The following is a 27,247-nucleotide window of genomic DNA, read 5'->3' as shown; positions in this document are numbered from 1 at the left end:
GGTCTGCCGCTTACGATTCAATAGTCGCTCTCGCCAACCGGAGGAGTATGCCAGCGACTACACCGCATCACTGAAAAAGCTTTCAACAAACTGTGAGTACGGCACCTTCCTTCCTGACATGCTGCGGGACTGACTCGTTTGCGGCATTAATGACGCGTCAATGCAACGACGCCTGCTTGAAGAGCCAAACCTGACGTTCGAATCAGCAGTCAAGCTTCTAATTGCAATGGAGACGGCTAAAAGAGACTCAAGCATGTTGATGCAAGCTCAGGGCATGATCGAAGCGCAGACAGTTCACAGTGCGATGAGCAATCAAATGAAACAGACGATAAGTTGTTATCGCTGTGGAGAGCCGCACTACGCAACAGTATGCCAGCACGCCAAATCCCGGTGCAACGCATGCAGCAAGATTGGGCATCTGGCCAGAGTATGCCGCTCAAAGGCTGCCGACACGAAGCAAAAGAAAGTGTCAAGGAAGCACAGTACGCAAAGGCAAACAAAGCAGCCAGTTCACACAGCCTTGAGGACAGTAGAAATCTTCCTTAAATCCAGTCACAGGTCTACGAGACGTGTCAGATGAACAGCGAGAAAACAATTCCTCCGTTTGTAGCAGTTTTGCAAGTCGCAGGCAGGCCTCTTAGAATGGAGCTAGACACGGGGGCCAGTGTCTCCGTAATAGGGGAGACCGCATTCCAACGGCGGTTTCCCGAGCTCTCAGTAGACCCATCAGACGTTATTCTGAAGAGTTATTGCGGAAGACTGACACCCGTTAGGGGCACGGTTACCGTTTCAGTCCAGTTCGGACAAAGAGAGGCAACACTGCCTTTGTTTGTAGCTCCGGACCAGTGTCCAACCCTTCTCGGACGAAACTGGATCAGTGCGCTTCAGCTCGACCTAAATGACGTCAGATCCGTTAACTCACTTACGAGCGTTGGCGAGCTGCTTACTTGCTACAAAGAAGTATTTTCGGACAAACTAGGAACATTCAAAGGTGTGAAAGCCAAAATTGTTGTCAAGGAAGATTCACCTCCAAAATTCTTCAAACCACGAACGATTCCTTTTGCATTGCAAGACAAAGTTGGAGAATTGCAAAGAATGCAACGAGAAGGGGTACTTACACCCGTCAGAACGTCTGAGTGGGCAGCCCCAATTGTTCCTGTGCTCGAGCAAGACGGCCGCGTGCGCATATGTGGCGACTTCAAGGTCACAATTAACGGCGCCATAGTGCTGGAAAAATATCCTGTGCCGCGAGTCGAGGACGTATGGGCGAAACTTTCAGGTGGCAAAAGGTTTACGAGGCTGGACCTGAAAGACGCTTACCAGCAGGTAGAAGTTGACACAAGCTCACAGAAGCTAGTGACCATCAATACGCCTCAGGGCCTCTTCCAGTACACCAGACTACCTTTCGGAGTAGCTTCAGGGCCGGCCATATTCCAGAGAGAAATGGAAAATTTGCTTCAAGACATGCGCCATGTCACCGTGTACTTTGATGACATCTTGGTAACGGGATTGGACGACGCAGATCACTTGAGCAACGTAGCCAGTGTACTACAGCGTCTACAGGAAGCAGGCCTCAAGCTCAAGCTAGAAAAGTGTTCATTTCTAGCGACAGAAGTTGAGTACCTGGGCCATGTCATAAACGCGGACGGACTGAGGCCAACACCAAAGAAAATAGAATCTGTCGTGAATGCTCCATGTCCCAAGGACGTCAAGCAACTTCAAAGCTACCTTGGACTCATTAATTTTTACAGGCGTTTTCTGCCTAACCTTTAGACAGTTCTCCGGCCCTTTAATCTGCTATTTACAAAAGAAACTCCTTGGAAGTGGACAAGCGTAGAGGAACAAGCTTTCAGAGAAAGTAAAGTTCTCCTGACTTCTGCGCCTGTACTGCATCATTTCGATTCTTCCAAGCAAATCGTTCTCAGTTGCGAGGCTTCACCTTACGGAATCGGAGCTGTTCTCGTACACCGAGATGAAACAGGGGAACGTCCCATTGCCTTCGCATCGAGAAACCTTCTTCCAGCAGAAAATAATTACAGTCAGCTGGACAAAGAAGCTCTTGCCTTAATTTTCGGCGTATCGAAGTTTCATAAGTATCTCTGGGGCCAAGATTTTGAAGTGGTGACTGATCACAAACCACTTCTGGGACTCCTCGGACAGGACAAGCCTATTCCCAACAAATCATCACCGAGAATGATACGCTGGGCAAGTAGCCTCTCAGCGTACAAGTACACGCTTGTGTACCGCCCTGGCACCAGCATCAGCAACGGCGACGCGCTGAGCCGACTACCGCTTCCAACAGAGCCAGGCACAGTACCAAAGCCTGCTGATATCTTCATGCTTGAAAGTACATATCCTCGACTTCTTTCACCATCCGCCATTGCTAATGCTACAGATCAGGATCCTGTTTTGTCACCCTTACGACTGGCGCTCCTTACTGGTGAAGAGCTGCCAAGAGGAACTAATTGGACACTATTTCAGAAGAACCGTACAGAGTTTAGTGTTCATGAGAACTGCGTCCTGCGAGGAACACGAGTCGTCTTTCCTAAAGAACTACAAGCAGAAGTTCTTGATCTCCTTCATGAAACTCACCCAGGTGTGGAAAAGGTGAAAGCAGTTGCACGGAGCCACATTTGGTGCGAAAGACTTGAGAGCAGCATTGCACAGAAAGTGCCACTTTGCAAAATCTATCAAGAACACCAGAGAATGGGACGGAAAGCACAGTCTAATCCGTGGCCGTTTCCGAAGCAACCATGGTCTAGACTACATTTCGACATTGGTGGTCCATTTCAAGGACACTACTTTTTCGTCCTAGTTGATGCCCACTCTAAATGGGTAGAGGTGGTTCCCGTTCATGCACCCTCAGCGGACGCCACAATTCGATGCCTGCGAACCATATTTTCCACACATGGCATTCCAGACATCATTGTCTCCGACAACGGCACCGCATTCACCAGCGAGAAGTACGCTGATTTCCTCAGCAAGAACTGCATTCGGCGAATCCTGATCCCACCATACCACCCAGCATCGAACTGAGCAGCGGAACGCGTCGTGCAAACAATTAAGGGAAAACTCAAGAAGGCGGTGCCTGGAGATTTCCAAACAAACATCGACAGGATCCTGCTTTCCTACAGAACAACGCCGCACGCGTTTACTGGGTCCCGTCCCGCTGAGCTCCTCATGGGCAGGCAGCTGCAAACGTCCATTCAGCGAATGCACCCCAGCCTAAGGGCGCATGCGGACTTCAAGCAATTGAAGCAAAAGATGCGCTGCGACAGTAACGCAAACAAAAGCTGTTTGCCTTCGCCCGGCGAGCCCGTCTTTGTTAGAAACTTCCGACCAGGCCCCGCTTGGATTGCCGGAACGGTTCTCCATCCCACAAGTTCTTCGTCGCTTCAAAATAGAACTCGAAGACGGAACGCTGTGGAACAGGCACGCGGACCACGTGTGACCGCGAAGGACGCCCGGCGTTCTCTCAGACGACGAGGAGCCTCTTCTACACTAGCAGCGACAACGGACACGGAACAGCTGTCCCCACCTCGCTGCTCATTAAGCACCGAGCCGTCTACAACAGCTTCGGCGCGGCAACAGCAGTCAAGTGCGGCACCTTTGCACCCCCAGCTCCGCCGGTCTGCCCGGGTCCGGAAGCCTGTTATATACTACGGACTGTAGAGGCGTAAACAAGACACGGCTCGTCCCCTGTACCGTGCAGCAGGCTTCACAACATAGGGAGGGGTGTGACGATTCCCCAAGGCAGCAGACGCCAAGGACACCGCAGGCGCCTTCCCAGCGGCACCCAGCTGCACGGGGGAAAGAGAAAAGATAATAAACGCTCCCCCGCTTTTCAAAAAGAGGGGCCAGTCTGACTCCCGCCAGCAACGTGGACTGTCGTTTTATGGGGCGCTCTTCCCGCGCCCTCGTTAGGGCACGTCGGTGACCCGTTCCGGCATTCGCTTCTATGTTCACCCCCTTACAATACTATAACAATGGTACTTAAGTTATGGTAAAAGGTAACCGAAATGTTTGAATAATGAAGTTTATAAGCCCCCGGCTAGCTCATAACCTCAAATTTCACCAAGAATGAAAACATTGTTCGCATAGCACTTTTCACAGGACCGCAACAGTAACAACTGATAGGTTACACTTGAGGAAATTTTCATACCCGCTACGAATAATTTACAAGGGCTTCTTTCACACTATAGATGCGAAGCAGTCGTCAGCAAACTGCATTTCTTATGTTTTTATATACATTGGACCACCGCGGGCTTTACCTTCCTGAGGCGCCATGCTTCATGGCGGGAATGCAGTTGTTCTAAATTTGCTCATATTTATAGGTGTTTAGCTAGAATTTTAACTCAAATAATATCGCCGCTTTCTAAACGAGATTCACCCCGCGCTCTTTATAAGTTCGGAGGAGTGGAGTGGCTAGCTAATTTGTAGGGCTTATAAACTGCGCAAAGGACGAGACAAGATACGCAGAGGACGAGCGTAGACTAATAACTGTTTCATTGCCTGTCACATATAATCGTGAGTTTGAAATAGAAGTATGAACGAAAGAGGTTTGAAGAAGACGAGGATGGTGATAAGAAAGACTTGTATTAACCGAAGAATAGAAAAGATGAAGAACTAGTATTTGGTGAGGTGGGAGCAAATGATTGGTGGAGAAGAGAAGAAGAGCACTACAAGAATGAACTGTACCAACGCCAAGGTTATAGACGCGCGAGGGAGAACGTGGCACGGTGGGAAGAACAGAGCAGCGGAGGTTTCGGCGGGTCAGGAACACCTCGGGTGGAACAGAGCAACGCCGGCTATTTCTCCGGTGATCTCTGTTTCTACGGCGTCGCATCGGCGTCTCATCTAGTAATTCACTCTTTAGATGCAGAAATCTCCGTGCTTTCACTACGTATAACCTGGCCTAACATAGCTAGGACATCAGCAATTTTTCTTAACTGCCTCGTACCTTGTCTCCTGTCCCTAATAAACGATTTCCGTTAAGTAGTTTGAAGTTGACTGGAACAGCCGCGAATGTTTCGTCGGGCGAGCGTGCGAAGACACAATTAAGTGCTCTTTATACTGCGAACTGCCTTGTACGATCACCGACCATCGTGCCATCATAGTTTTTCATCGACCGTGGCGATCATCTGACCAGCATCAACAGGCTCCTACAAAGGTTAATAATCACTTCAAGCGGCACTTGGAGTTCCTTTGCTGTTCGTCGCTTGTATATCGATGCGCCTCAAAAACAAAACCATGGGGCACGAAAAGTTCATAAACGCGAAGCGCCATAAAAAATCGAAACTCTCCTGGAAGTCTGTGGCGCCGCCAAGCATCGGTTTTCGTTGCTTCCAACATTCAGGTTGTCTTTTGTCTGCCTTATTTGTCTGATAAAAGTGCACTATCGGTTTTAAAACAAACCTTACTTCAATATTGAACCGCGCAACGTTCCTTTGTAAGCCTCAGAGATTCGTGGCCCCATGTAGGAAAGAAAATTCCTCCAAGGCGGCGTCTCTTGTCCTAAGACGTCACCACGCTTGCACTTGCGAGATTGGCCTGAGGCGGCGATACCTATATTTGGTTCTTGCTATTTTCTACCTTAGCAGAGCTTTGTTTTCAGTAAGGGTGGTGTTATCGTTGTCAGGAGCTGGTATTCTATCGATACAACCCAACTTAATTTCTCCTCAGTGCCCCTTTAAACGAAAAAATTGTAGGTGGTGCGACCGATCGTCTTAAGTGCGATTGCTTTGCTGCTCAGCTGTTGCTTTTCAGCGGTGACTCCATGGATACCTTCTACGCGTACGCACTGGGCGCCTAGCGCCCAGCGTTACCCTGCGTCAGGCTTCGGATAGAGAAATGTGTCCATGTGTCCCGCGCTTGCTGCCCTCCTGGCTCGCGCCGTAGCAATTGATTCGCGAATTTCACTCGAAGGAGAGCATCTGTGGCAGCTGCGGTCAGCGCAAACTCTTCCCGCCGAAGTAAACAAGTCCTTTAATAGACGCACGCCGTCGTGCCAGCTCCAACGTGTGCGCTCCGCAAGATAACGCGGGCGCAGACACCTGACTGATGCAGATTTGGGGGCCGCACATGCGCTTGCTGGCGTCTGCTGCCGCGCGCATGCGCAGACCTGCTTCGGCGTACACGCGGACGTGCAAACACACGTTGCGTACGCCTATGAAGTGTCTGTAAAGTCGGGGCTGCCGCTGCGGGCGCCGCGTTGCGATCACGGAGGAGGTACGCTGAATTGAAACCACACGGAGCAAACGTTACCGAAACTTTATTGACTCGAGTCGAGTGCTTTCAGATTCGAATTCTAAACAATTGTATTGAGTCGACTATTGAATAATTTTATATGCTGCTGAATTTCCAATATTGTCCAATATTTGCACACCCTTAGTTGTTTCGAATGGTTTCAGGGCATCTATAGCGATAAAATGGCCTCTATATTCTATTCTGTAGCGCACATGGGCGTTGAAACCACTGCAACTGGATTAACGGCGTTATCAGCGGCGGAAACGATATTCATCCCATCAAATATTTCAAACTGCTAGTCAAAGCTTACGCATATATTAAAGAATTTGACGCGGATAAAGTGTTTTTTAGACTTTTTTTCGCAAAACCTGGAGACAAAGACGCTTTTTTTTCAGATAAACTGGATACAATCACCGCAGTAGTTAGTGTGTAACCACATGTATTAAAGAGGGTTGAGCTTTCACGCACTTGAAGCGTGTTCTATTTATATTCTGTTCGCAGAAATGATGACCGCTTTGATGCCGGGAAGCAAGGCACTGACTGCTGAAGAGAGGTTGCTGCTGTCGCAGGATGCTGAAGAAGAAATGTACAAGTGGCTTCGAGGACGCAAACATCCGGTTTTAGCCAAGAATTTTCTTGTACATGCCGCAAAGCCAAAAACGGGCTAGTTCTATGATATACAGAAACGTGGTCAGTAGCACTGACATTATGTTAAAAGGGAACTCTCCGTATGCGAAATTTGATTACACTTGAATGTTTTTACATTGCATTTAAAGTACAGGTACAATGGTATAGGAACAGCTAATCTGAAAAGTTCCGCGATGTTTTCAAAAACAAGGCACAAGATCTATGGCATAGGGAGTGAAACAAAGATTTCAACCTACTTTGGTGTCCTATTGAGCGGGTGCACATGCACTAAGAAAGTCCTGAACGTGCACACAAAATTTCTTTTTTCTGGTCGAATAAAAATCATTTTACGGTGGTAATCCTTCCATGAGCTTAACATCAGCAATTTGATTTCTAACATCTGGCAAGATGCGAGTTGGCTGCTTCCTCAAACATGCTGGCGCCTCTGGTCATGACGTGTTCCTTCCCTGTTCACAGCTTTTGTAGAAGTTTCTTCATCATTAAAAGCTAGGATTAGCAGTTGCTTATGCACACTATATTCTCTATTACTCGCGACAGAAGCAACGTCAGATTATTTCAGTAGAGAGATTTGGGCATTTGGTGGTTCCCGAAAGACTTCTCTGGAGAAAGTAAAAAAATGGGACACTGATGCACTTCTCGGGCCCTCTTTCTACTGCTTTTTGTACCAGTTTATTCAATTCCAGCGATGTTGAGTCCCGAAAACAAAACATCTTTCAGATGAACCTGACGGGATGCGCGGCCCGATGTACAGTACATAGATGGCAGCATGCGGCCAACATACATTCAGACACCAATAGTACGCATGTGGTGTCGCTTTCTGGTTAGTGTCCTTGTTGCTCCGCCACCCATTTCATCATGCACCAACACGCCCCTCAGGCCGTTCTTCTGAACCCTGGAGGGGCTTCTGCTACATGCAGATGTTGGTGAGTTGCGACACCACGGGTTCCTGAGCATCCGCAGGTTCATCCACGTAGGTAAATGATGGTGAGGAGTGCCTCAACAAGGACCCGAGCACCCGCGTTAAGCCTCAGCCGGATCCGGGGAAAAGTGGATCCTTGTAGTTGAGCAGATTCCAAGCATTTGGACCTTAGAGGTTCCTCGGCGGAAGCAACACACCACTTTGGCCCCAGCTTCCTGTAGACGGCACCTCCGGTCTGACCCGACCGGGGGAAATCGGCAGTCGCCTTCTGCTATCCTTCTCTCCATCTTTTACATTCCTATCTTCTTTATCGCAACTCTCGTGTCTCCTATTCACATCTTGGATTTTCCTTCTTCTGGCGGCGAGGGTTATCCTTGTAAGACCACCTGCCCTGGGTTGCGTCCTCTTGGTTTTATTTGAGGTGCACAGCTGGCGCGGGCACGACTTGCTAGCAAGTTCCGGTCCCGTCCTCTCTTTGGGCTCTATGGGGGGTGTCTGGCACCACAGCCGAACGATAAAACGTTTTCGTGACTCTTCCTCTTTCTACACAAACTTATGTGACAGCAGAATTCCTGCAAAAAAACAAAAGAAAATTTCCCAAGAGGTACACAGTTAAATAGCAGACAAGCAAGCGAGAATCATATCTTCTTTCATTGTTTCCAAACCTCTGACCTGTGCACTGACCCTTGGCTGCAAGATTACGAAGCTGGCCAACGGCGACTTTCTCCGCGGATACGAGACGAAGCGCAGTTTTCTTTGCTCTCAGATATAGTGCCCATAGGTCCGTCAATGTTGTCAAAGGCGTTATTCCCGAACACGATTTCCTCATCCTGACAGTATAAGAAATGATGAGGGCCTGGAAGATAACGTCAGCGATGCCATCGTACAAAAATCTGAAAAGGCGACAAAGAAATACCGACAAAACACTTAGTCCTGCCACTTGCCCTCAGACAACTGCCCGAATTCATAGATCCAGGGTTTATGAAAATAACTGTAAGACCATACGTATCAAACCACCAACTGTGCTTCAAGTGTGAAGGATTCGGCCATGGCTCCCAGTCCTGTCACGGCCGCTTAAGTTCTGCCAAATGTGCATCGAATAAGCATCAATATGATGTCTGCAACGCGGCGCCAAAGTGTGCAAACTGTGAAGGAGATTGCACTGTGTACTCCAGGTTCTGCCCATCCTGCAATAAAGAGAAAGAGAAAACTTCTAAAACTAAAGAAAACGTAACATTTCAAGAAGGCCGAAATCGATTTGCATGGAGACAAGGAAAGTTCCTGTTCACAGCCAAAACAAACTTCGCTGATCTGGTACGACGGCGCGGGGCACCACTTCAAGCTTCGGCACCTGCCCAGGCGACACACAATGAGCATAAGGCAGGGCCATCCGCGCCCCGCGGCAGATGCTGCAAAGGCTACCCTGGCACACCTAACAAAGGGCTCGCCGGCTTTTGTGTCCGCAACCCGCAAGGCTACCGCCCTTCGGGAGAGGCCTATAACTCGTGCACCCCCAGTTACTTTGCGGTCCTCGAGCACCTCTATGGAGGCGATGGACACAGCGCCAAGTTCGCCCCCGCTTCAGCAGAGGCGCGGCTCTCTTGAGCGAAGAAGAAAAACCCCAATAACAGGCCCGAACAGGCCGGAAATTTTAGTATTTAATTGCACCCTCAAGTATGCTACCTAACAACACATTTTTAATCCACTGGTATTGTCGTGGATTTAAAAAAAAACTACAGCGATGTAAACGGTGTTTTGAACTTACATTCTCCGGTCGCCCTCTGTCTGCAAGTGACTGACCTAGGACCCCTACAAAAAGGTTTTTGAGCCTTTCGGTGTGACCGAGAGCAAGCGAACAGTCTATCTGGAGCGGCTGCTATTGTTGTCCAGAGCGGTGTTGGAACGCATGAAATAAATCTTAACACCAAATATGAAGCTGTCGCAGTCGCCATACTTCATTTTAAACAATAACAATATGCTAGGTATATCTTCAGCCAAATCCATCGATATTACTACATGGCTTAGAAGCACTTTTTAATCTGCTGCCAGAGCCATATCTGGTAGCGGGGAATTTTAATGCACACACTTGTTTTTGGGGTAGTGAACAAACGGACACTAGTGGCCGATTTAAGAAGATTTTATTTTGTGCAACAGCGTGTGCCTAGTGAATACGGCAGCAGACGTGCTGCTCTCTAAGCACTGGAAAAATGAGCTGCTTGCATTTATCTTTTAGTTCGGCAGCTTCTACCTTTTTTAAGTGGGATGTTCTAGATAACCGGTACGAAAGTGATAATTTGCCTGTAAGTGTAAGCCTATTATGCTCATCATCAATTACCCCGAACAAACATTGCCGTTGGAAACTACATTTAGCCGACTGGAACCTTTCGAGAAAAAGCCAATCTGGAGAAAATACACGCACAAAACATATGCATATATATGCATATATGCACAGACGAACTGAATGACCTGTATAATCAGTGCCTCTATAAATCCTGTATAATCAGTGTCTGCACAATCCCCTGTATAATCAGTGCCGCACGGCTGTCTATTCCTCAATCCTCGGGAGTGGTGCTACAAAATCATAAAGTTGGGTAAAAACACGAATATCGACAAGCAAAAAAGAAACTAAACCATGGGGCATTGTTCGCAGGAACCCAACACATGGAAACCTTATCACTTTCAACAATCAAGGAAGCAGGCGCGGTATTTTCGGCGTAATGCCGAGAAAACCTAATGAAAAGCTTATGTCTGATATACAAACAGTAAAATAACATCTAAAAAATGTGCCAGCAGGTTCGAAAATTAAATGGCAACTTCTCACGTTTACAATTCCTCTTTTGACAACGCCTGGCACACAAACAAGAATAAGGAAACAGGCAGACATGTTGGTAGAGCACTTCGCGGCAGTTTCCTGTTCATCACACTACACGCAGTCATTTCTGAAACACAAATATATAGCCAAAAATAAGGATTTGCAACAAGTAGCCGTGGAAACGAATAATACAAGGATTAAATTACTTTCCAAGAAATAAATACAGTACTGTCTGCCGGAAAAAAAATTGCTCACGGACCCGATCAAATAAACTATGAAATGCTTGCCCATCTTTCTCAGCCTGCCGTAGAAGCACTCTCAAACTTCTTTATTAAAATATTCACAGAATAAATAGGTAAAGCGTGGAAAACAGCCGTGATAGTGCCTTTTTTCAACTTGGAAAACCACCAACTTCCCCTAGTAGCTACAGGCCAATGGCCCTTACAAGCTGTCTCGCCAAACCATTTGAAAGTGTCCTGAATATCAGACCAATGTTTGTCATTGAATTCGGCGAACTTCAAGACATTTATCAATGTGGTTTTAAAAACGCCTGCTCAACTACTGATAACCCACATCGCCTTTAAAACACAGAGGAGCTTTTATACGCAAAGAGCACTGTTTTGCGGTCTTTTTCGACCTCGAGACAGCCTGGAGGTTCGTGATTCTTCGCGACCTAGCAGAGCTTGACATCCGTAGCAAGATATTAGACTGCCCAAATAATTTTCTGTCTAACCGTTCTTTTCACGGACGCCTAGGCTCAGTCCTATCAAGGAACTGCGTTCAAGAAAATGGAGAACCTCAAGGGTGTATTTTAATCACAACGCTGTTTGTTATAAAAATGAATTTCATACCAAAAGTAATCCCGAAGTCTTTTATGTATTCAGTCTATGTTATCGATCTTCGAATAACCTGCACGTCCTAAAACCTAGTAACACGCAAGAGACAAGTTGACAATGCGTGAACTAGTGACATGGCAGATGGGAAATGTTTCCAGTTTTTCACACTGAACACAGTGGCCATTCTTTTCTCGCTCTAACGACGCCTACAAGCCGACCCATTCATGCACCAGCACGAAACCCAGTTACCCGTAAAATATGGGCATAAATTTCTAGGCATAACCTTTGACCAAAAACTCACTTTCCTTCCTCAATTAAATGCGCCGAAAAAGAAAGCTCCGCGATTCCTTAATATACTCAGAGTACTGGCATGAAAACATTGGGGTGCAGAAAGGACATCTCTTTTAGAAATTTTGCGCTGTCTACAACGCTTTGCCAGAACATCATACCTTAAACTACTGAATCCAATACATAAGTTAGGTTTGCGTCTTTCTACCAGTGCTTACAGGACGCCGCACACAAGCGGTCTGTATGTAGAAACCAATGAACCGTCACTTACAGACAGAAGAACCATGCCATATGCTCATACATTTTAAAACATCGTTCGCTGCCCAAACACCAACCTTACCCTTTAGTCACAAAGTGCTCATCCAGAACACTGTTTAACAACAAACCACTAGCTTTCCTGCCACTCCTACTGCAAATTCAAAGAATGTGCCAAAACCTCGGCGTACTGGATACGTTACTTGGCATTGCTCAAAGACGAGGTCTACTGGCTCCTTGGTACTTCCCCCCCCCCTAAAAAAAATTGATTTCTCTCTTACACAGTTCCTTAAAAAAGAAACTCCACAACAATATAGAATGAAAGAATTTCTTTTACTTGAGGAAACATACAACCGTTTCAGTTACTTTTATATTGATGGTTCAAAAACGGATGCTTACGTAGAAAGCGCAGTAATCCGAGGAAATAAGAAGGAAGTAGAACTTTCACAGTCGGCATCTATCTTCACAGCCGAATGTTTATAATAAACTGCACATCTCCGACCAATAATTTAATTTTAACTCCATGTTTCGAAGCCAACTCGGCTCTTTCATCGGCAATCCTGTAGCCGAACATTCCGAGGACTCAGACCATAAAATCAACTTCGAAGAAACCCGCATCCTCGGAACCGAACAAATTACCACAGAAGGCTCCTTCTGGAATCCTGGCGCATCCAAACCAGCCCGATCAACATCAACCCTAAAAAAGGAAAACTGCCCCCAGTTTATGCCCAGGGACTTCGCTCTTCAACTCAACGAAAAAAAGTCGCCATTGATCGCCTCTCCACAGTGCCACAGCGTGACTAACAGCGTTAACCCACCCTCTCTCCCCCTACCCCACGCCTTTCGAATCACATCCTTCATTCCTTTGACCCCCTCCTCCCCTCCATACTTAAAGACACTGGCTACTGTCCTCAGTAACCGCTGATGAAGGAGCCGAATCGGGTTCGCAACGTGGGGTCAATATTAATTTTTGGTTGCTTCTTTTACTACCTCCCTTATCCCTTCCCTTACGGCGTGGTTCAGGTGTCCAACGATGTATGAGACAGATACTGCGCCATTTCATTTCGCCCAAAAAACCAATTATTTTTATTGCAGATGTGCAGTTTCGTATAAGTCTTTTAACCCAACCAGACGGGCAAATCTGTCAAAATGTTTACTTTTCAATTTATACGTGCAGACTTCAGGCTAGAAGCTGCGCAGGTTGCCAAGAAGTACATCAAGACCACGCAAGGCATCTCGGTCTTCAAGACACACCTGAAATTCACCAAGAAATGCAAGGAAACCAAGGTTGTACCCCACAGGATACGACTACGACGCCCGGTCACCACACCGGAAGGACGAAGCATCATCAACAAGGCAGAACAGCACCTAGTGATGGCACAGATACATCCGTGCCGTAGCGTGATTAGGAAGAAAGAAATCGACGCCTTCTTCGCCCGCCGACGACCCGAGCACAAGATGCCCAAGCTAGTGACGTCTATCGAGGCCTTTGCCAAAGAAACCGCATCATCAGAAGGCGACAAACGCCGCACCAGGCAGACAGAGAAGTTGTCGAAACTTCGACACCGGCCCGAAAAATCCTCACCGGACTATTCTTACCTGGTCGCCAACTTCTCCTCCAGAAAGCTCACAACCGCCGAAACGTCAATCCCAGCCAAGGGACATAAATTTAATCTCGAGCTGAATAGACCCCCCCCCCTTCCAGCAATCGTATCTGCGCTTGAAGTCGGCCTCCGGAAACTGGAACCTGGTATACGAAAAGAGGTCAGGCTCAAAACAATAGGTGCACTTAATTAAATGCAAGCACACCGAAAAGAATCAAACCTACCGCCGGATGAAATGCAAGCCCTGCAATAACTCAAGACGGACACCAAAATAGTAATCCTCCCAGCGGTCAAGGCAACACAACAGTCGTTTTGGACAGACGGGACTACGAAGAGAAAATATCTACTTTACTCAACTGTCAAGTGTATGAGAAATTAATAAGGACCCCACAACAACTACCCAAACAAGGCTAACCAAAACATTGAAGTAAGCATTTCAAAAGCACCCGATTTTCCGAAGCCTCCACCTCCAGCTATTGAGCAACAACGGATCGGCTCTACCATTCTACGGCCTGCCCAAATTTCACAAACCGGGGATCCCTTTGCGCCCGATTGTGGACTTCCGGTGTTCTCCCTTCGCTCGTTGTCGGAATGCCTTCACAAACTCATATCCCATATCGCAGGAAAAACAGCGACGCATATCCGTCATTACAGCCACTTCACCGAACTGGTGTGTCAATACACCCTTGTGGCCGACGAATGTTTTGTCTCCTACGTGGCGTCCCCTTTCACAAGAATCCCCGTGAAGCTTGCGATGACCGCTACCCGAGACGCCCAATAACGCGACGACACACTCAGTGCACGAACCCCGCTGAGTGTAAATGATGTGTGCCGCCTACTGGAGCAGTGCCAATCGAACACATACTTCCCGTCAAACGAGGAATTGTGCCAACAAGAGAAATGAACACCAATGGGAGCCTCCATCTCTATCGTCATGGCTAATTTAGCGATGGAACATATCGAAAAACGAGCCCTCAACTCATTCCACCCGAAACCAAAGATTTTTCTCAGGTATGTCGACGACCGCTTCGCCGTGATCAAAAGATCTCAGATTCAAAATTTCCTTTCCCATTTAAACTCTATAGAACTTATATTCAGTTCACGCTAGAGGTGGAACAAGAAAACTCCCTGCCGTTTTTGGAAGTTCTCGTGTCCCGAAAACACTGTACCCTTCAATTCTTCGTATACCAAAAACCAACTCATTCAGGCCGATATCTCCTCTTCTCTTAGAACCACCCGACAGTCCATAAAGCAGCAGTGGTGAAGACGTTTTTCAGAAGACTTGAAACACATCGCAGCACAGAACTCGACAGAAAAAAAAAGAACAACGCACGATATTCAAAGAAGTCATCATGGACGGCTACCCAAAAGACTTTATTCAAAAAACCATTCCACGTCAAAAACACGACAACAAGCGCCAAGAAATCAACGCACAAAGACCAACGTCACCACCAACATACGTCACTTTACCTTATGTCGGAGGTGTCAGCGATATCATCGCCCGAGTCCTAAAGAAAGATGGTCTCCAGGTTGCGCACAAGCCCACAAACACAGTTGCGCTTTGCCTACCAGTTCCCAAAGACCGGCCGCGGAAAGAAAGAGCCCAGGGCATTGTCTACAAAATTCCTTCCGCTGACTGCGACGCATACAACATCGGCGAAACCAAAAATCTCAAAAAAAGAATTCGGCAACATAAAAATGACGTCCGCAACATCGCAAGAGAGCGCAATCCTGTAGCCGAACATTCCGAGGACTCAGACCATAGAATAAACTTCGAAGAAACCCGCATCCTCGGAACCGAAACAAATTACCACAAAAGGCTTTTTCTGGAATCCTGGCACATCCAAACCATCCCGAACAACATCAACCGCACAAAAGGAAACCTGCCCCCTGAATATGCCCATGGACTTCGCTTTTCAACTAAACGAAAAAAAGACGCCATTGACCGCCTCCCTACAGTGCGATGGCGTGCATAACAGCCCTAACCCACCCTTCCTCCCCCTCTCCCATGCCTTTCCAATCACAGCTTTCGTTCCTTTGACCCCCTCTTCCTCTCCATACTTAAAGACGCTAGCTACTGCCCTCAGTCACCTCTGATGAAGGAGGCGAGTCGGCTGTGGCACGTTGGGTTAAAATAAATTTTTCGTTGGAGATGTGCAGTTTATAAGTTTTTAACCCAACCAGACCGGCAAATCTGTCAGAATATCCAGTTTCCAACAGTCGAATGTAAAGCTGTGTGGTAAGGCGTAAGAAAAGTAGTACACGAGAACCTCAGAAACAGTATTATTTACACACACTCAATGCACTTACAGCTCTGGACTCTGGAAATACAATCACTCCGATTATTGGTGACATCATATACAGCATTAAAATGGCCACAGCTCACGGCCAAAACATCAAACTCTGCTCAGTACCGAGTCATTTCGTAATTAAAGGCAACGAAACAGAATCGGTGTGCTGCTCAAGTTCGTCGTACGCTGCTACTATATATATATATATATATATATATATATATATATATATATATATATATATATATATATATATATATATATATATATATATATATATATATATATATATATATATATATATATATATATATATATATATGAAGGAAGCCAACAGTCACCGAAACCAAGCTGCATAGGGGAATGTTTCTATTTTTTTTAACATCTAGTGCCAATCAATTAGGTTTTAATAAAATTAATTATCAAGCAGCAGAACAAACAACCATGCCGTCGGTGGGATCCGAACCCACGACCTCCGAATATCGCGTCCGGTGCTCTTACCAACTGAACTACGGCGACGGCTGTCCAATCTGCTGCTTTCGTGGGTATTTATGTTTAGCGTGTAAGCGAACCTTGAGAGAGTTCACCAGCGCCACCCTCGTCCATAGCGGTGGACGTAGCACGTCCTGTAATACCGCAAGTGTGACGTAGAACGGCATCTAATGGCGAAGGCGGAAACTGTGTGAGAACCTTCTTGTGCTACCTATGGCATCAAGACTGCCAGAACCGAGACCCCCGTTAAGCTATTAGAAGACAAGGCAAATGAAGTGAGGTGCTCGTTTGACAAACATATTAAGGAAGCCAACAGTCACTGAAACCAAGGTGCATAGGGGAATGTTTCTATTTTTTTAATATCTGGTGCCAATCAATTAGATTTAAAGAAAATTACTTATCAAGCAGCAGAAAAAACAACCATGCCGCCGGTGGGATCCGAACCCACGACCTCCAAATATCGCGTCCGGTGTTCACCAGCGCCTGGTGAACACTCTCAAGTGTTCGCTTACGCGCTAAACATAAATACCCACGAAAGCAGCAGATTGGACAGCCGTCGCCGTAGCTCAGTTGGTAAGAGCATCAGACGCGATATTCGGAGGTCGTGGGTTCGGATCCCACCGGCGTCATGGTTGTTTTTATGCGTTGCATATTGCAATCACTCAGTTCAGCCCTTGGGCGCGGCCTTGTAGCCACCAAACCACGTGACGTGACGTCACGACAGCCGGAGGAAAAGCTGGGCCCCAACTCGCGCGGTTGCGCGCGGCCGCAGCCACCACCTGACTCCCGCTCCTCCCGCTAGGGGCGCTGCGCTGGCGCGTGACGTCACGGAGGAAAAGCTGGGCCCCAACTGGCGCGGTCGCGCGCGGCCTCAGCCACCACCTGACTCCCGCTTCTCCCGCTAGGGGCGCTGCGCTATGATTGACGTCACGGCATATGTATAAAAGAGCTGCGCTCCTTCGCCGGGACAGTCTTATACCCCTGTCACACGGGCATTTCGAGGGCCCTCGAACCGATAGTCTATCGACTCAAAGGCGACCGAGCGCTGCTACACGGGCAGTTTCAATGACGATCGAGTCAATAGCCCATCGAGTCAACGGAGCAGCACGGAACTCCATCGAGATATGCAACGCATTCTTGGCTTAACCATGCTAAGCCTGGCCATTTTTTCTGCTGCTTGATAAGTAATTTTCTTTAAAACTAATTGATTGGCACTAGATATTAAAAAAAAATAGAAACATTCCCCTATGCACCTTGGTTTCGGTGACTGTTGGCTTCCTTATTATGTTTGTCAAACGAGCCCCTCACTTCATTTGCCTTGTCTGCTATATATATATATATATTCTCTTGAATACTTTGAATATCTCCCTTTCCAGATTCCTCAAAAGGAACTGCTGTAGCCTCTCTTCCTTCCCTTCGCATCTGGCTCGGGTGCACTAGGTGCGGGATTTAATCCACAGTGCGGCGGGTATGCACCGGTGATAAAATGAGTATAGGTTTACACTTCCTTGGTGGTGCGGGGTGAAATGCTTTGAAAATGGGTTTGTGACCCACCTTGCATTTAAAAAAGCACTCTTTGATTAAAGCTGCCGTTGCGCTCCTAAAAATCAAGATCATATTCTTTCCTCCCCCAACCTCCTTTGAACACTGTCGCTTGTTCTCACACCCCTGCTTCCCCACATCCTATTGTTTACCCCTCGCGGCTTCCGAGGCCAGAAGTGTCTCGAACCAAGCCAGTGTCAAAAGGTAACCAACCCCTTCTCTCTATGTCAACATTGCTGCTTACTTTCATGCCTCTCCCACTGGCTTGCTCACCTCACTTCATCCCACCCCTCAATCCTCGCTGCCACACACCAGTGCCAAAGCCATCTGGCTCTCAAGAGCAGTGCTGGTTGGAGCTGTCATCACCTGTTACCACATGCGAAATAGCCAATGCGTGTGCACTGCTGCACTTTGATATCCGCACATGCATTATCACAGGCTTTTGCAACGGGTGTTCGTGTGCAATCATATTATTTTTGGAACAAATGCGTTACATGCCCCCTTATGCATCTTATATGGCCAAGCAGTGAAACACAGCTCAATGAGCTTAATATGGTCCCACCACTTGTGGGTCCCACTAATGAAATTTGCTGGTGCATGGGCACAGCTCACGTGTACGCATTGCCAATTGATAGCACTGCTTGAAATAAACGCGTTATGCGCACATTCTGTTTCTGATCCTTGGCTATGCAGTGCTCGATTCGTATTATTTTTGAGCCACGAGCGATAATAAACGAATGGGGGAGGGGGGGGCAGCATGTGCTACTACCGCGAGTAGCATCGCTTGTGGCTTGCGAATAAACTGAGTCGAGCACTGCCTAGGCAAGAAAAAGGAGCACGAATGTACAAATAATGCATTTATTTTAAGAAATGCATGCAAACATCACCACGTACATGCATGCTGGGGCCATGCACCATCATATTTTGCCTGTGGTACCCTCATGCGTGGGGCACCATTTTAAGATCACTGTGCTGCCTGTCCTGGCCAAAGAAAGCGCACCTAAGTGGGTAGGTAACGTGTTAATTTCAATAAACAAATATTGCCCAGGAACTTCACACACATGCTGCTGCCATGGTTGCATAATATCGCTTGTGGCAGCAGGCGGCAGCCACTCTGACGAACGTTGCTTGAGCATGCCTACTTCGTGTTGCTCCAGCGCCAGAGCATGGGAGCGATGAGATGCCGCAGGTGACATTGGGCGGTGATGGTAGAGTGGAGGGAAGGAAAGAAAGGAAAGGGGCTTCTAATGTACAGTCTTGCCACATTAGGAGCCAGAGCTTGGCCATCCTTCATGAGACCCTACCGGCCCATCACAGCCGGACGTGTTCGTTGTGCTGATACGCGCTGAGGAAGGTGAGAAAGCTGTGGCTGACAGCAGCCTTTGATGAGCTGGCCTGGTCGGTGGGCTGCAGGAGAGTACCAGCTGGCAGAGTGGCGTGGAGAAGGTGCCAGGCCAAGGACCTTGTCCCGCCAAGCTTGGCAATTTTGCCAAGTGGCAAGCTCGAAGTCAGCCCGCCCAGTTCCATGGCTTCTATCATGATACGAAACAGCGTGTTCTACTGCGTAAATATTCTGGATCACCTGCACAAAGTCATACAACATCTTTGAAGGCACAGTCTCACACATCATGACTAAAGTAAATGCAATACAGGAAGAGGTCCCAAAGCACGGGACTGTTGGGAGAAGAGGGGGTCTTCTAGAACATAAAAGATTGCAAAAATTGGGAAGCACCAGTATCAATATATGAACGATACTTAATAAAACTGCATGCATAATCCATAAGCACAAGCAGTCATAATATTAATGTATAGTGTTAGTACATACTGACACGAGGCAATCCGCTAACACGCGCCGTCTCAAAAGCAGAAGAAGAAGCGATCTGGCGCTGTTGTCAAGACGTTCGTAGAAGCCCGCCGCTGTCTCTTGTGATCAGTGATCTCCCGCATTCACGCGTGACATCTTGGTGGAGGTGCTAGGTAGCGCACCCCATGCCCAGGACCCCTCCAGGAAGCCGGGACTCCAGCCCGCCTGAATCCTTGAAAGTCGAAGTTACGCCCACCCACCAAGGTAGCCGGTGGCTGCAAGGACTGCAACCAGAGTTCGGGTCTCTGCACTCTCAACCAACAGTGACTTAATTGACCTCTGATTGAGCGCGACCATCAGTGTCCACACAAACCCCCGCCAGCATGCCGGATGCCATCCGTTCGCCGTCCGTCGTGCTGCAACAGCCACGCGAGGAAACCACCTTTTAAGGATCTCCAGGCGAGGACCCGGAGGACTGGCTTGAGAAGTTCGAGTGCGTAGCCCAATACAACAGGTGGGCTGACGGCTCGAACGTGCAGCTCGTATTTTTTTCGCTGGAGGGTGCAGCTCGTACTTGGTTGGAGAACCGAGAGGCCACAATATCAACGTGGGGCTCCTTCAAGACGCAGTGTTTGCAGGCTTTTGCCACAATACTCCCGAAAGAACGTTCCGAGCTGCTCCTCCAGACACGCGTCCAAATACCAAACGAGAGCGTCCTTGTTTATTCCGAGGACATGGCGAAGCTCCGCTGGGCTGATCTCAAGATGTCCGAAGAGAAGCTGCGTTTTCTGATGAGGGGCATCAAGGAGCAGATCTTCGCTGGGCTAGTTCGAAGCCCGCCCAGAACAGTCGCGAAATTTGTTTCCGAAGCCACTACGATGGAGAACATGCTCGACATGAGATCCAGACAGTACGAGCGTCCGCCGTCGCTGATGTCTACCAGCGGTGTCGATGCTTCTAGCGACGACGTCCTTCGGGAGACCATCCGGACCGTCGTACGCGAAGAGCTTCAAAAGCTCTTTCCAGCCCCGCAGTCGCCGCAGGTTTCTTCCATTTCGGACATTATTTGTGAAGAGGTCCAACGGGAGCTCACGCCGCCAAACCCTCTTCAACTGAACACAACACCCTAGATGATGACATACGTCGCAGCCGTTCGCCGTCCACCGCCGCCTCCAAGTCGCCGCAATACACCTGTCCACATTCGCCGCCAACCACTCCTTCCTCACCCTTCTCAGGTCCCCAATCGGAAAAGGGCCGTCTGGCGTACTGCCGATCGGCGCCATCTGTGCTATCACTGCGGCGCGCCCGGTCACGTCTACCGCAACGGTCCTTACCGACGTATTGGTCTGCAGGGATATAATGCCGATGCACCCCGACCGCAGCGTGGTGAATAGCCTCGAGAAATAAGCGATTACCTGGCCGCGGCACCCGAAGCACCACATTACTATGCTCGGTCGCCGTGTCCACGTCGTTTCTCGTCTCCGCGACGTTCTTCCGCCGACATTTCGCGCGGGAGGTCTCCTAGTCCCCGTCGGGAAAACCAGAAGCGGCAACCTTTGGGGGAAAGGTTGCTTACCGGCGACATGTGAGATCCTCCACCACTGCACGGACATGACCGACCGCTTCTACGACGCACCGACGATCACCAGCCCGATAACACGCTTCTCCACATCAATTCTCCGCCGCAACGAAACCGCCTGGCGCCACACCGCAGCCGTGAGCGGACTCTGCGACGTTCCCGTACACCTACGGCTACAACTGCTGATCCGAACATTTCAATCGACGGTACCGACGTCACCGCACTTTTGGACACCGGCGCCGACTACTTGGTAATCAGTGGACCTTTTGCCGTGACTCTGAAAAAGGTGACCACACCTTGGACCGGCCCACAGCTTCGTACTGCCGGGGGCCATTTGATCACCCCACAGCTGGCAAGTGCACATCACGAGTGACCATCGAAGAGGACACGTACCTGGCCGCCTTCGTCATACTCGACCAGTGTTCCCGGGACGTAATACTCGGAATGAATTTTTTGACAGAAAATAGACCCGCCGCGGTGGCTCAGTGTTTAGGGCGCTCGGCTACTGAACCGGAGTACCTGGGTTCGAACCCGACCGCGGTAGCTGCGTTTTTATGGTGGCAAAACGCTAAGGCGCCCGTGTGCTGTGCGATGTCAGTGCACGTTAAAGATCCCCAGGTGGTCGAAATTATTCCGGAGCCCTCCACTACGGCACCTATTTCTTCCTTTCTTCTTTCACTCCTTCCTTTATCCCTTCCCTTACGGCGCGGCTCAGGTGTCCAACAATAATGAGACAGATACTGTACCATTTCCTTTCCCCGAAAACCAATTATTTATTATTATATTGACAGAAAATGGCACGTGCATTGACCTTAAATCAAAGTTAGTGACGTTCTCCACCGAGAACGCAATCCAGAGTTCTTCCGAACGTCCCGCGGCTCTTTACATCGTTGATGACGTCACAATTCCACCCCGTTCGAGTGTTGTGGTATCTGTTGACGCGATGACGCTGCGGAAGTTTGAAGGTGTCGTCGAAAGCAAACAAATTTTGCTTTTCGACCGCTGTCTTGCTGTCGCCAGAGGGATCGTTTGCCTCGAAAACGGAGAAACCGAAGTACTGCTTACGAATTTTGGAGGCGAGCACCAACATCTCAGCCTTGGGACCACTGTGGCCCACATTCATGGTATCGCCGACATTCGACGAGCGCCCAGTCTAGCCATGATGTCGTCAACAGAAGTTCACACCGATGTTCCCTACTTCCAGTACGACATCAACCCCGCGCTTTCGCTGCAGCAGCCAGGCCAAGTAGAAAATCTCCTGCAGCGCTACGGCGATACCTTCTCGACTTCTTCCCGCGTCGGAAGAACACACTGGGCCAAGCATCAGATAATTACGGGTGACACCATGCACCCTCGCCGATAGTCACCTTACCGTGTGTCTTCCACTGAACGCGCCGCAATCAGCCATCAAATTAAGGGGATGCTTCGAGACGACATCATTCAGCCCTCCTGTAGTCCCTGAGCGGCGCCTGTCGTCCTCGTGAAGAAAAAAGATGGTACACTGCGGTTTTGTGTCGACTACCGTCGCGAAAGCAAAGTAATTAAAAAGATGTTTATCCGTCTCCTCGACTCGACGATGCTCTCGATCGCCTCTTCTATGCAAAATACTTCTCATCCATGGACCTCAAATCATGATATTTAAAAATCGAGGTAGATAAACGGGACCGAGAAAAAACCGCACTTATTACCCCGGACGGGCTATATGATTTTAAGGCAATGCCATTTGGTTTGTGCTCTGCCCCCGCAACGTTCTAACGGCTGATGGACACAGTTCTGGCAGACCAGAAGTGGCATATATGCCTCGTCTACATTGATGACGTTGTTGTGTTCGCACCAACGTTCGAGGAGCACCTTCGGCGCCTCGAAGTTGTGCTGCAAGCCATAAAGTCTTCTGCTCTATCGTTAAAAAATGAGTAATGCCACTTTGCTTACACTGGGCTAAAGTTCTTGGGTCACATTGTCAGCTTCGAGCGAGTTCGGCCGGACCCAGAAAAAAACCAAAGCTATTGCCAATTTCCCTCCACCGCAGGACCAAAAGGCAGTCCGCCGCTTTGTAGGATTGTGTGCCTACTACCGTCGCTTTGTGAAAGGCATCGCTCGAGTCGCTGACCCCCCTGACGCGTTTGACGAGTACAGACACGCCTTGCCCGTGGGACGCCCCTCAAGCACAAGCATTTGTAACTCTTCAACGCCACCTGCAAGCACCTCCAGTTCTGGCTCACTTCGACGAAAACGCAGATACGGAGCTTCATACTGAAGCAAGCAACGTCGGCCTGGATGCTCTTCTGGTTCAAATCCACAACAGTCGAGAACGAGTCATCGCTTACGCCAGCCGCTCTTTGTCTCACGCTGAACGTAAAAGCGCAAGAAACAAGGACACAGAATAAGACAGACAACATGAGCGCTCACTTCCAACTGATTTTATTACATGCATGACACACAATTGTATACTCTTGATAATGCCTGCAAGGCTTTACCACAGAGTGGTGAAAGATAGATAACAGTCATCGGGTGTCACTCTCGAACGATAAAAGATAAGACATCTCTTTTTTGAGAGCAGAATTGACGGAGCAATTACGCAGTCATCGCCAGCTCGCGCTATCTCGAAAGCCTCAACAATTTCGCGCGTAATTTGACATTTGTTCCCGTAAAGGACTTTGCATTTGTGAAAAAGAGGATGACAACCCTTTTTTTCCTTTGCTTTAGCATTTTATACAATGAATGCTCAAGTGCCAGCATGTGCAACGAATAACCTAATTCTTGCAACTTTTTGGACTGCAGGAAAAGGCTTTCTTCAATTGAATGTTCGCATGACTTTTTAATACAGCTGACAAACCCTGAAAGAGCCATGTTTCTTTTTATGAGCTTTGAATGCGCGGAACTCAAAGGCAAAGGCATTTTTCCATCCCTGGGATGATAAATCCAGCAGGTGCGGTCTTCTAAAAAAGTTAACTTGATATCAAGAAAGCGTATGCTACTGTTATCATTAACTTCATGCGTCACGACAAGTGGAGGTAAGCTATGCTTGAAATGACCTAAAACGCTTCCTACAGCTTCATCGAGGGCGATTGCAGTGGTGTCTAAAGAGATTAAAAAATTATCCACAAAACGAAAAACGTTTAACACCCCTACGTCTTCAAGGGAGGCAAAAAGCCTTCTGTCACATTCAGCTGAAGATAGGTCACTTAGCAAAGGAGCAACGCTGGACCATACACATCTTCCTTGTTTCTGTAAAAAGAGGTCATCGCCCCACATTACAAAAGTGGAATTAAGATAGGTACTTAAGAGCTCTATAAATCCCCAAACACTCACTCCCACTGAATACTGGAAAGCAATGGGGCCAGCGTTCTCAATACATCTTTCAACGTACTCCAACAATCCGTTTTGCGGCGAGTAGTAAAGGTCTTTTACATTGATTGAGAAGGCAACCATGTTCTTTCCTTCACTTTGCTTTAGAAAATCAATTACACTTCCGGAATTTTTTATCAAGAAAGGATCATCAACAACTAGCTGCTTTAGACAATTCTGTAGGAAGTCAGTGACTGATTATTGCCAAGTGTGCGCCTCCGAAACGATAATTCTTAAGGGACATTCGATTTTGTGTGTTTTAGCGGAAGAACATGTTAAGACTTATACCACTGGCCTTTTCTACAGACTGCGCTAAGCGGGTGAGATTCAAGGAGATGCACAACTTTTTTGCATTCAATCTTGCTTTTGAGAGATTTACACCTTGTTGCCAATCAAACACTTTCTCGACAGCATGACGGACGTTTTCTTGAAAAAGGCTCTTTGGCATCACGGCAGAACCACCTTCCTTAACACAAGGAAGAAGACATAACTCATCGCTTCAGGACTCTCGAAACACTTAAAGAGGAAACTTGAGGCTTTGTCGTCGAGCACTTCTTTAAAACGTCGATGCCCTGCGACATGCAGCTCCCTTGATCACTTGTAGGTGCAAGTTTCGAGACTGTTCCGACCATGGCCAAGAGTTCTGGTTTTGACTTCTTTTGTTCCACAGCGAACTTGGGCCCCAGCTGAAGTGTACGGCGCACCTCTTCAGGAAATGTTACCTCCCCAAACATTCGGACGTGGTTGTGCGACCTAGACTGCCGTGAAGGGACCAGTTTTCGTAGCCCTGGCAGGACAGTACTCCACAAAAACTCAGAGGCCTGGTCGAGCGTTCGAGCGAATTGGTGCCATTTTCTCTTGACACTCGGCAGGCTCTCAGCTGTGAAAAGCCTTGCTTGCAAGCAGTCCTTGTACAGTCTTGCTTGCCTTCTCCACTCCGCCCGAAGTATCTTGAGAATTCTTTTGCAATGCTTGACCGAAGGTAGAAGGGTTTTAAACAGGGCTGTGACAGCCGGAGGTAGCACGTTGCAGCGAGCCGGAAATAGCGCGTTGAAGTTAACTTTTTTAGAACACCACACTTGCTGGATTTATCATTCCAGAGATGGAAAAGTACCCTTGCCTTTCAGTTCCGCGCATTCAAAGCCCATAAAAAGAAACATAGCTCGTTTATTGTTTGTCAACTACATAAAAAAGTTATGCTAACATGCAATTGAAGAAAGCCTTTTCCTGCAGTCCAACAAGTTGCAAGAAGTGGGTTATCCGTTGCACATACTGGTTTCTGTGGCGGAAGAACTTATCAAAAAGAAAAAATGGGAAGCCAAGTCTCAGGAAAAGCCGGGAAAGACAAAAGCCGATAACAAATTTTCAGTCATTCCTTATAAACGTATGCTTTCGCACAGTCTTAAAAAATTGGCAACAGGGTAAACGTTGACGTGCTGTTCTCTGCCCCAAATAAGCTTAGCTCATTATGTAAGCTTAGCACTTTATAAAACCCAAGAAAAACTGGTTGCACGATCAGGCATCAAAAGCTGTTCGCGAGATGCACGAAAGGTGTTTACAAAGTGACGTTATCCTGTGGTAAATATTATATAGGCCAAGCGGGAAGATGCCAGAATGAGCGATTGGGTGAGCATGACTATGTTGTGAACAACAATAAAGCGGGGCACATGAGCATACGTTGTCTAAAATGCAAAAGCAAGGAAAAAAGGGTTGTCGTCCTCTTTTTCGCAAGTGCAAAGTCCTTTACCAGAAGAAATGTCAAATTACGCTCGAAATTATTGAGGCGTTGGAGATAGCGCGAGCTGGCGATGACTGCGTAAGTGCTCCGTCAATTCTGCTGTCACAAAAAGAGGTGTCCTATCTTTTATTGTTTGAGTGTGACGCTCGATGACTTATCTTTCACCACTGTGTGGTAATGCCTTGCAGGCATTATCAAGAGTATAAAATTCTGTTTCGTGCATGTAATAAAATCAGTTGGAAGTGAGCGCTCGTGCTGTCTGTCTTATTCTGTGTCCTTGTTTCTTGAGCTTTTACGTTCAGCATGGAAAACAAAGTCGCTTAAACGCGGCCTGTGTCTCACGCTGAAGCTAAATACTCAGCAACTGAGGAGTGCCTAGCGATAGTGTGAGCGACGTCGAAATTTCGACCCTACCTTTATGGCAAACGTTGTGCTGTAGTTACGGACCATCGGGCCTTGTGCTGGCTCGCGACTCTCAAAGATCCGTCAGCCCGCCTTGTCAGATGAAGGCTGCGCCTCCAAGAATACGACATGACAGTGGTGTACAAGTCCGGGCGGAAGCACTCGGACGCCGATTGCCTCTTTCGCGCCCCGGTCGAATCTCCAACGGAGGACGGTAACTACGACGACGACATAACCTTAAATGCGAACAGCGCAATGAGCCTCGCTGAAAAACAACACGCCGACCCGGAACTTTGGCACCTCATGGAGTTTCTTAACGGTACCCGCACGACTGTCCCGAAGGCTTTCAAGCACTCGGTTTCGTCACTCTGCGTTCGCCATGGTGTTCTTGTGAAGAAAAATTTCACCGCAAACAATCAACAATACCTTATTGTCATACCGAC

At 48.0% G+C, this 27,247-nt stretch overlaps 1 protein-coding gene across 1 annotated transcript in view; it reads left to right on the top strand.

The window, feature by feature from the left end:
- Positions 1-3,036, top strand: part of LOC144123852 (uncharacterized) — a 41,060-nt gene extending 38,024 nt beyond the window's left edge. The window contains exon 3 of the mRNA XM_077656582.1: positions 2,921-3,036. Coding sequence (XP_077512708.1) covers positions 2,921-3,036 — 116 coding nt within the window. The remainder of the gene's footprint in view (positions 1-2,920) is intronic.
- Positions 3,037-27,247: the final 24,211 nt, after the last annotated feature.

This window comes from Amblyomma americanum, chromosome 3 (genome assembly GCF_052857255.1).
Source record: "Amblyomma americanum isolate KBUSLIRL-KWMA chromosome 3, ASM5285725v1, whole genome shotgun sequence".
Taxonomy (NCBI): domain Eukaryota; kingdom Metazoa; phylum Arthropoda; class Arachnida; order Ixodida; family Ixodidae; genus Amblyomma; species Amblyomma americanum.
Note: the sequence above shows the minus strand (reverse complement) of the source record. Positions and strands in the feature narration are given on the sequence as shown.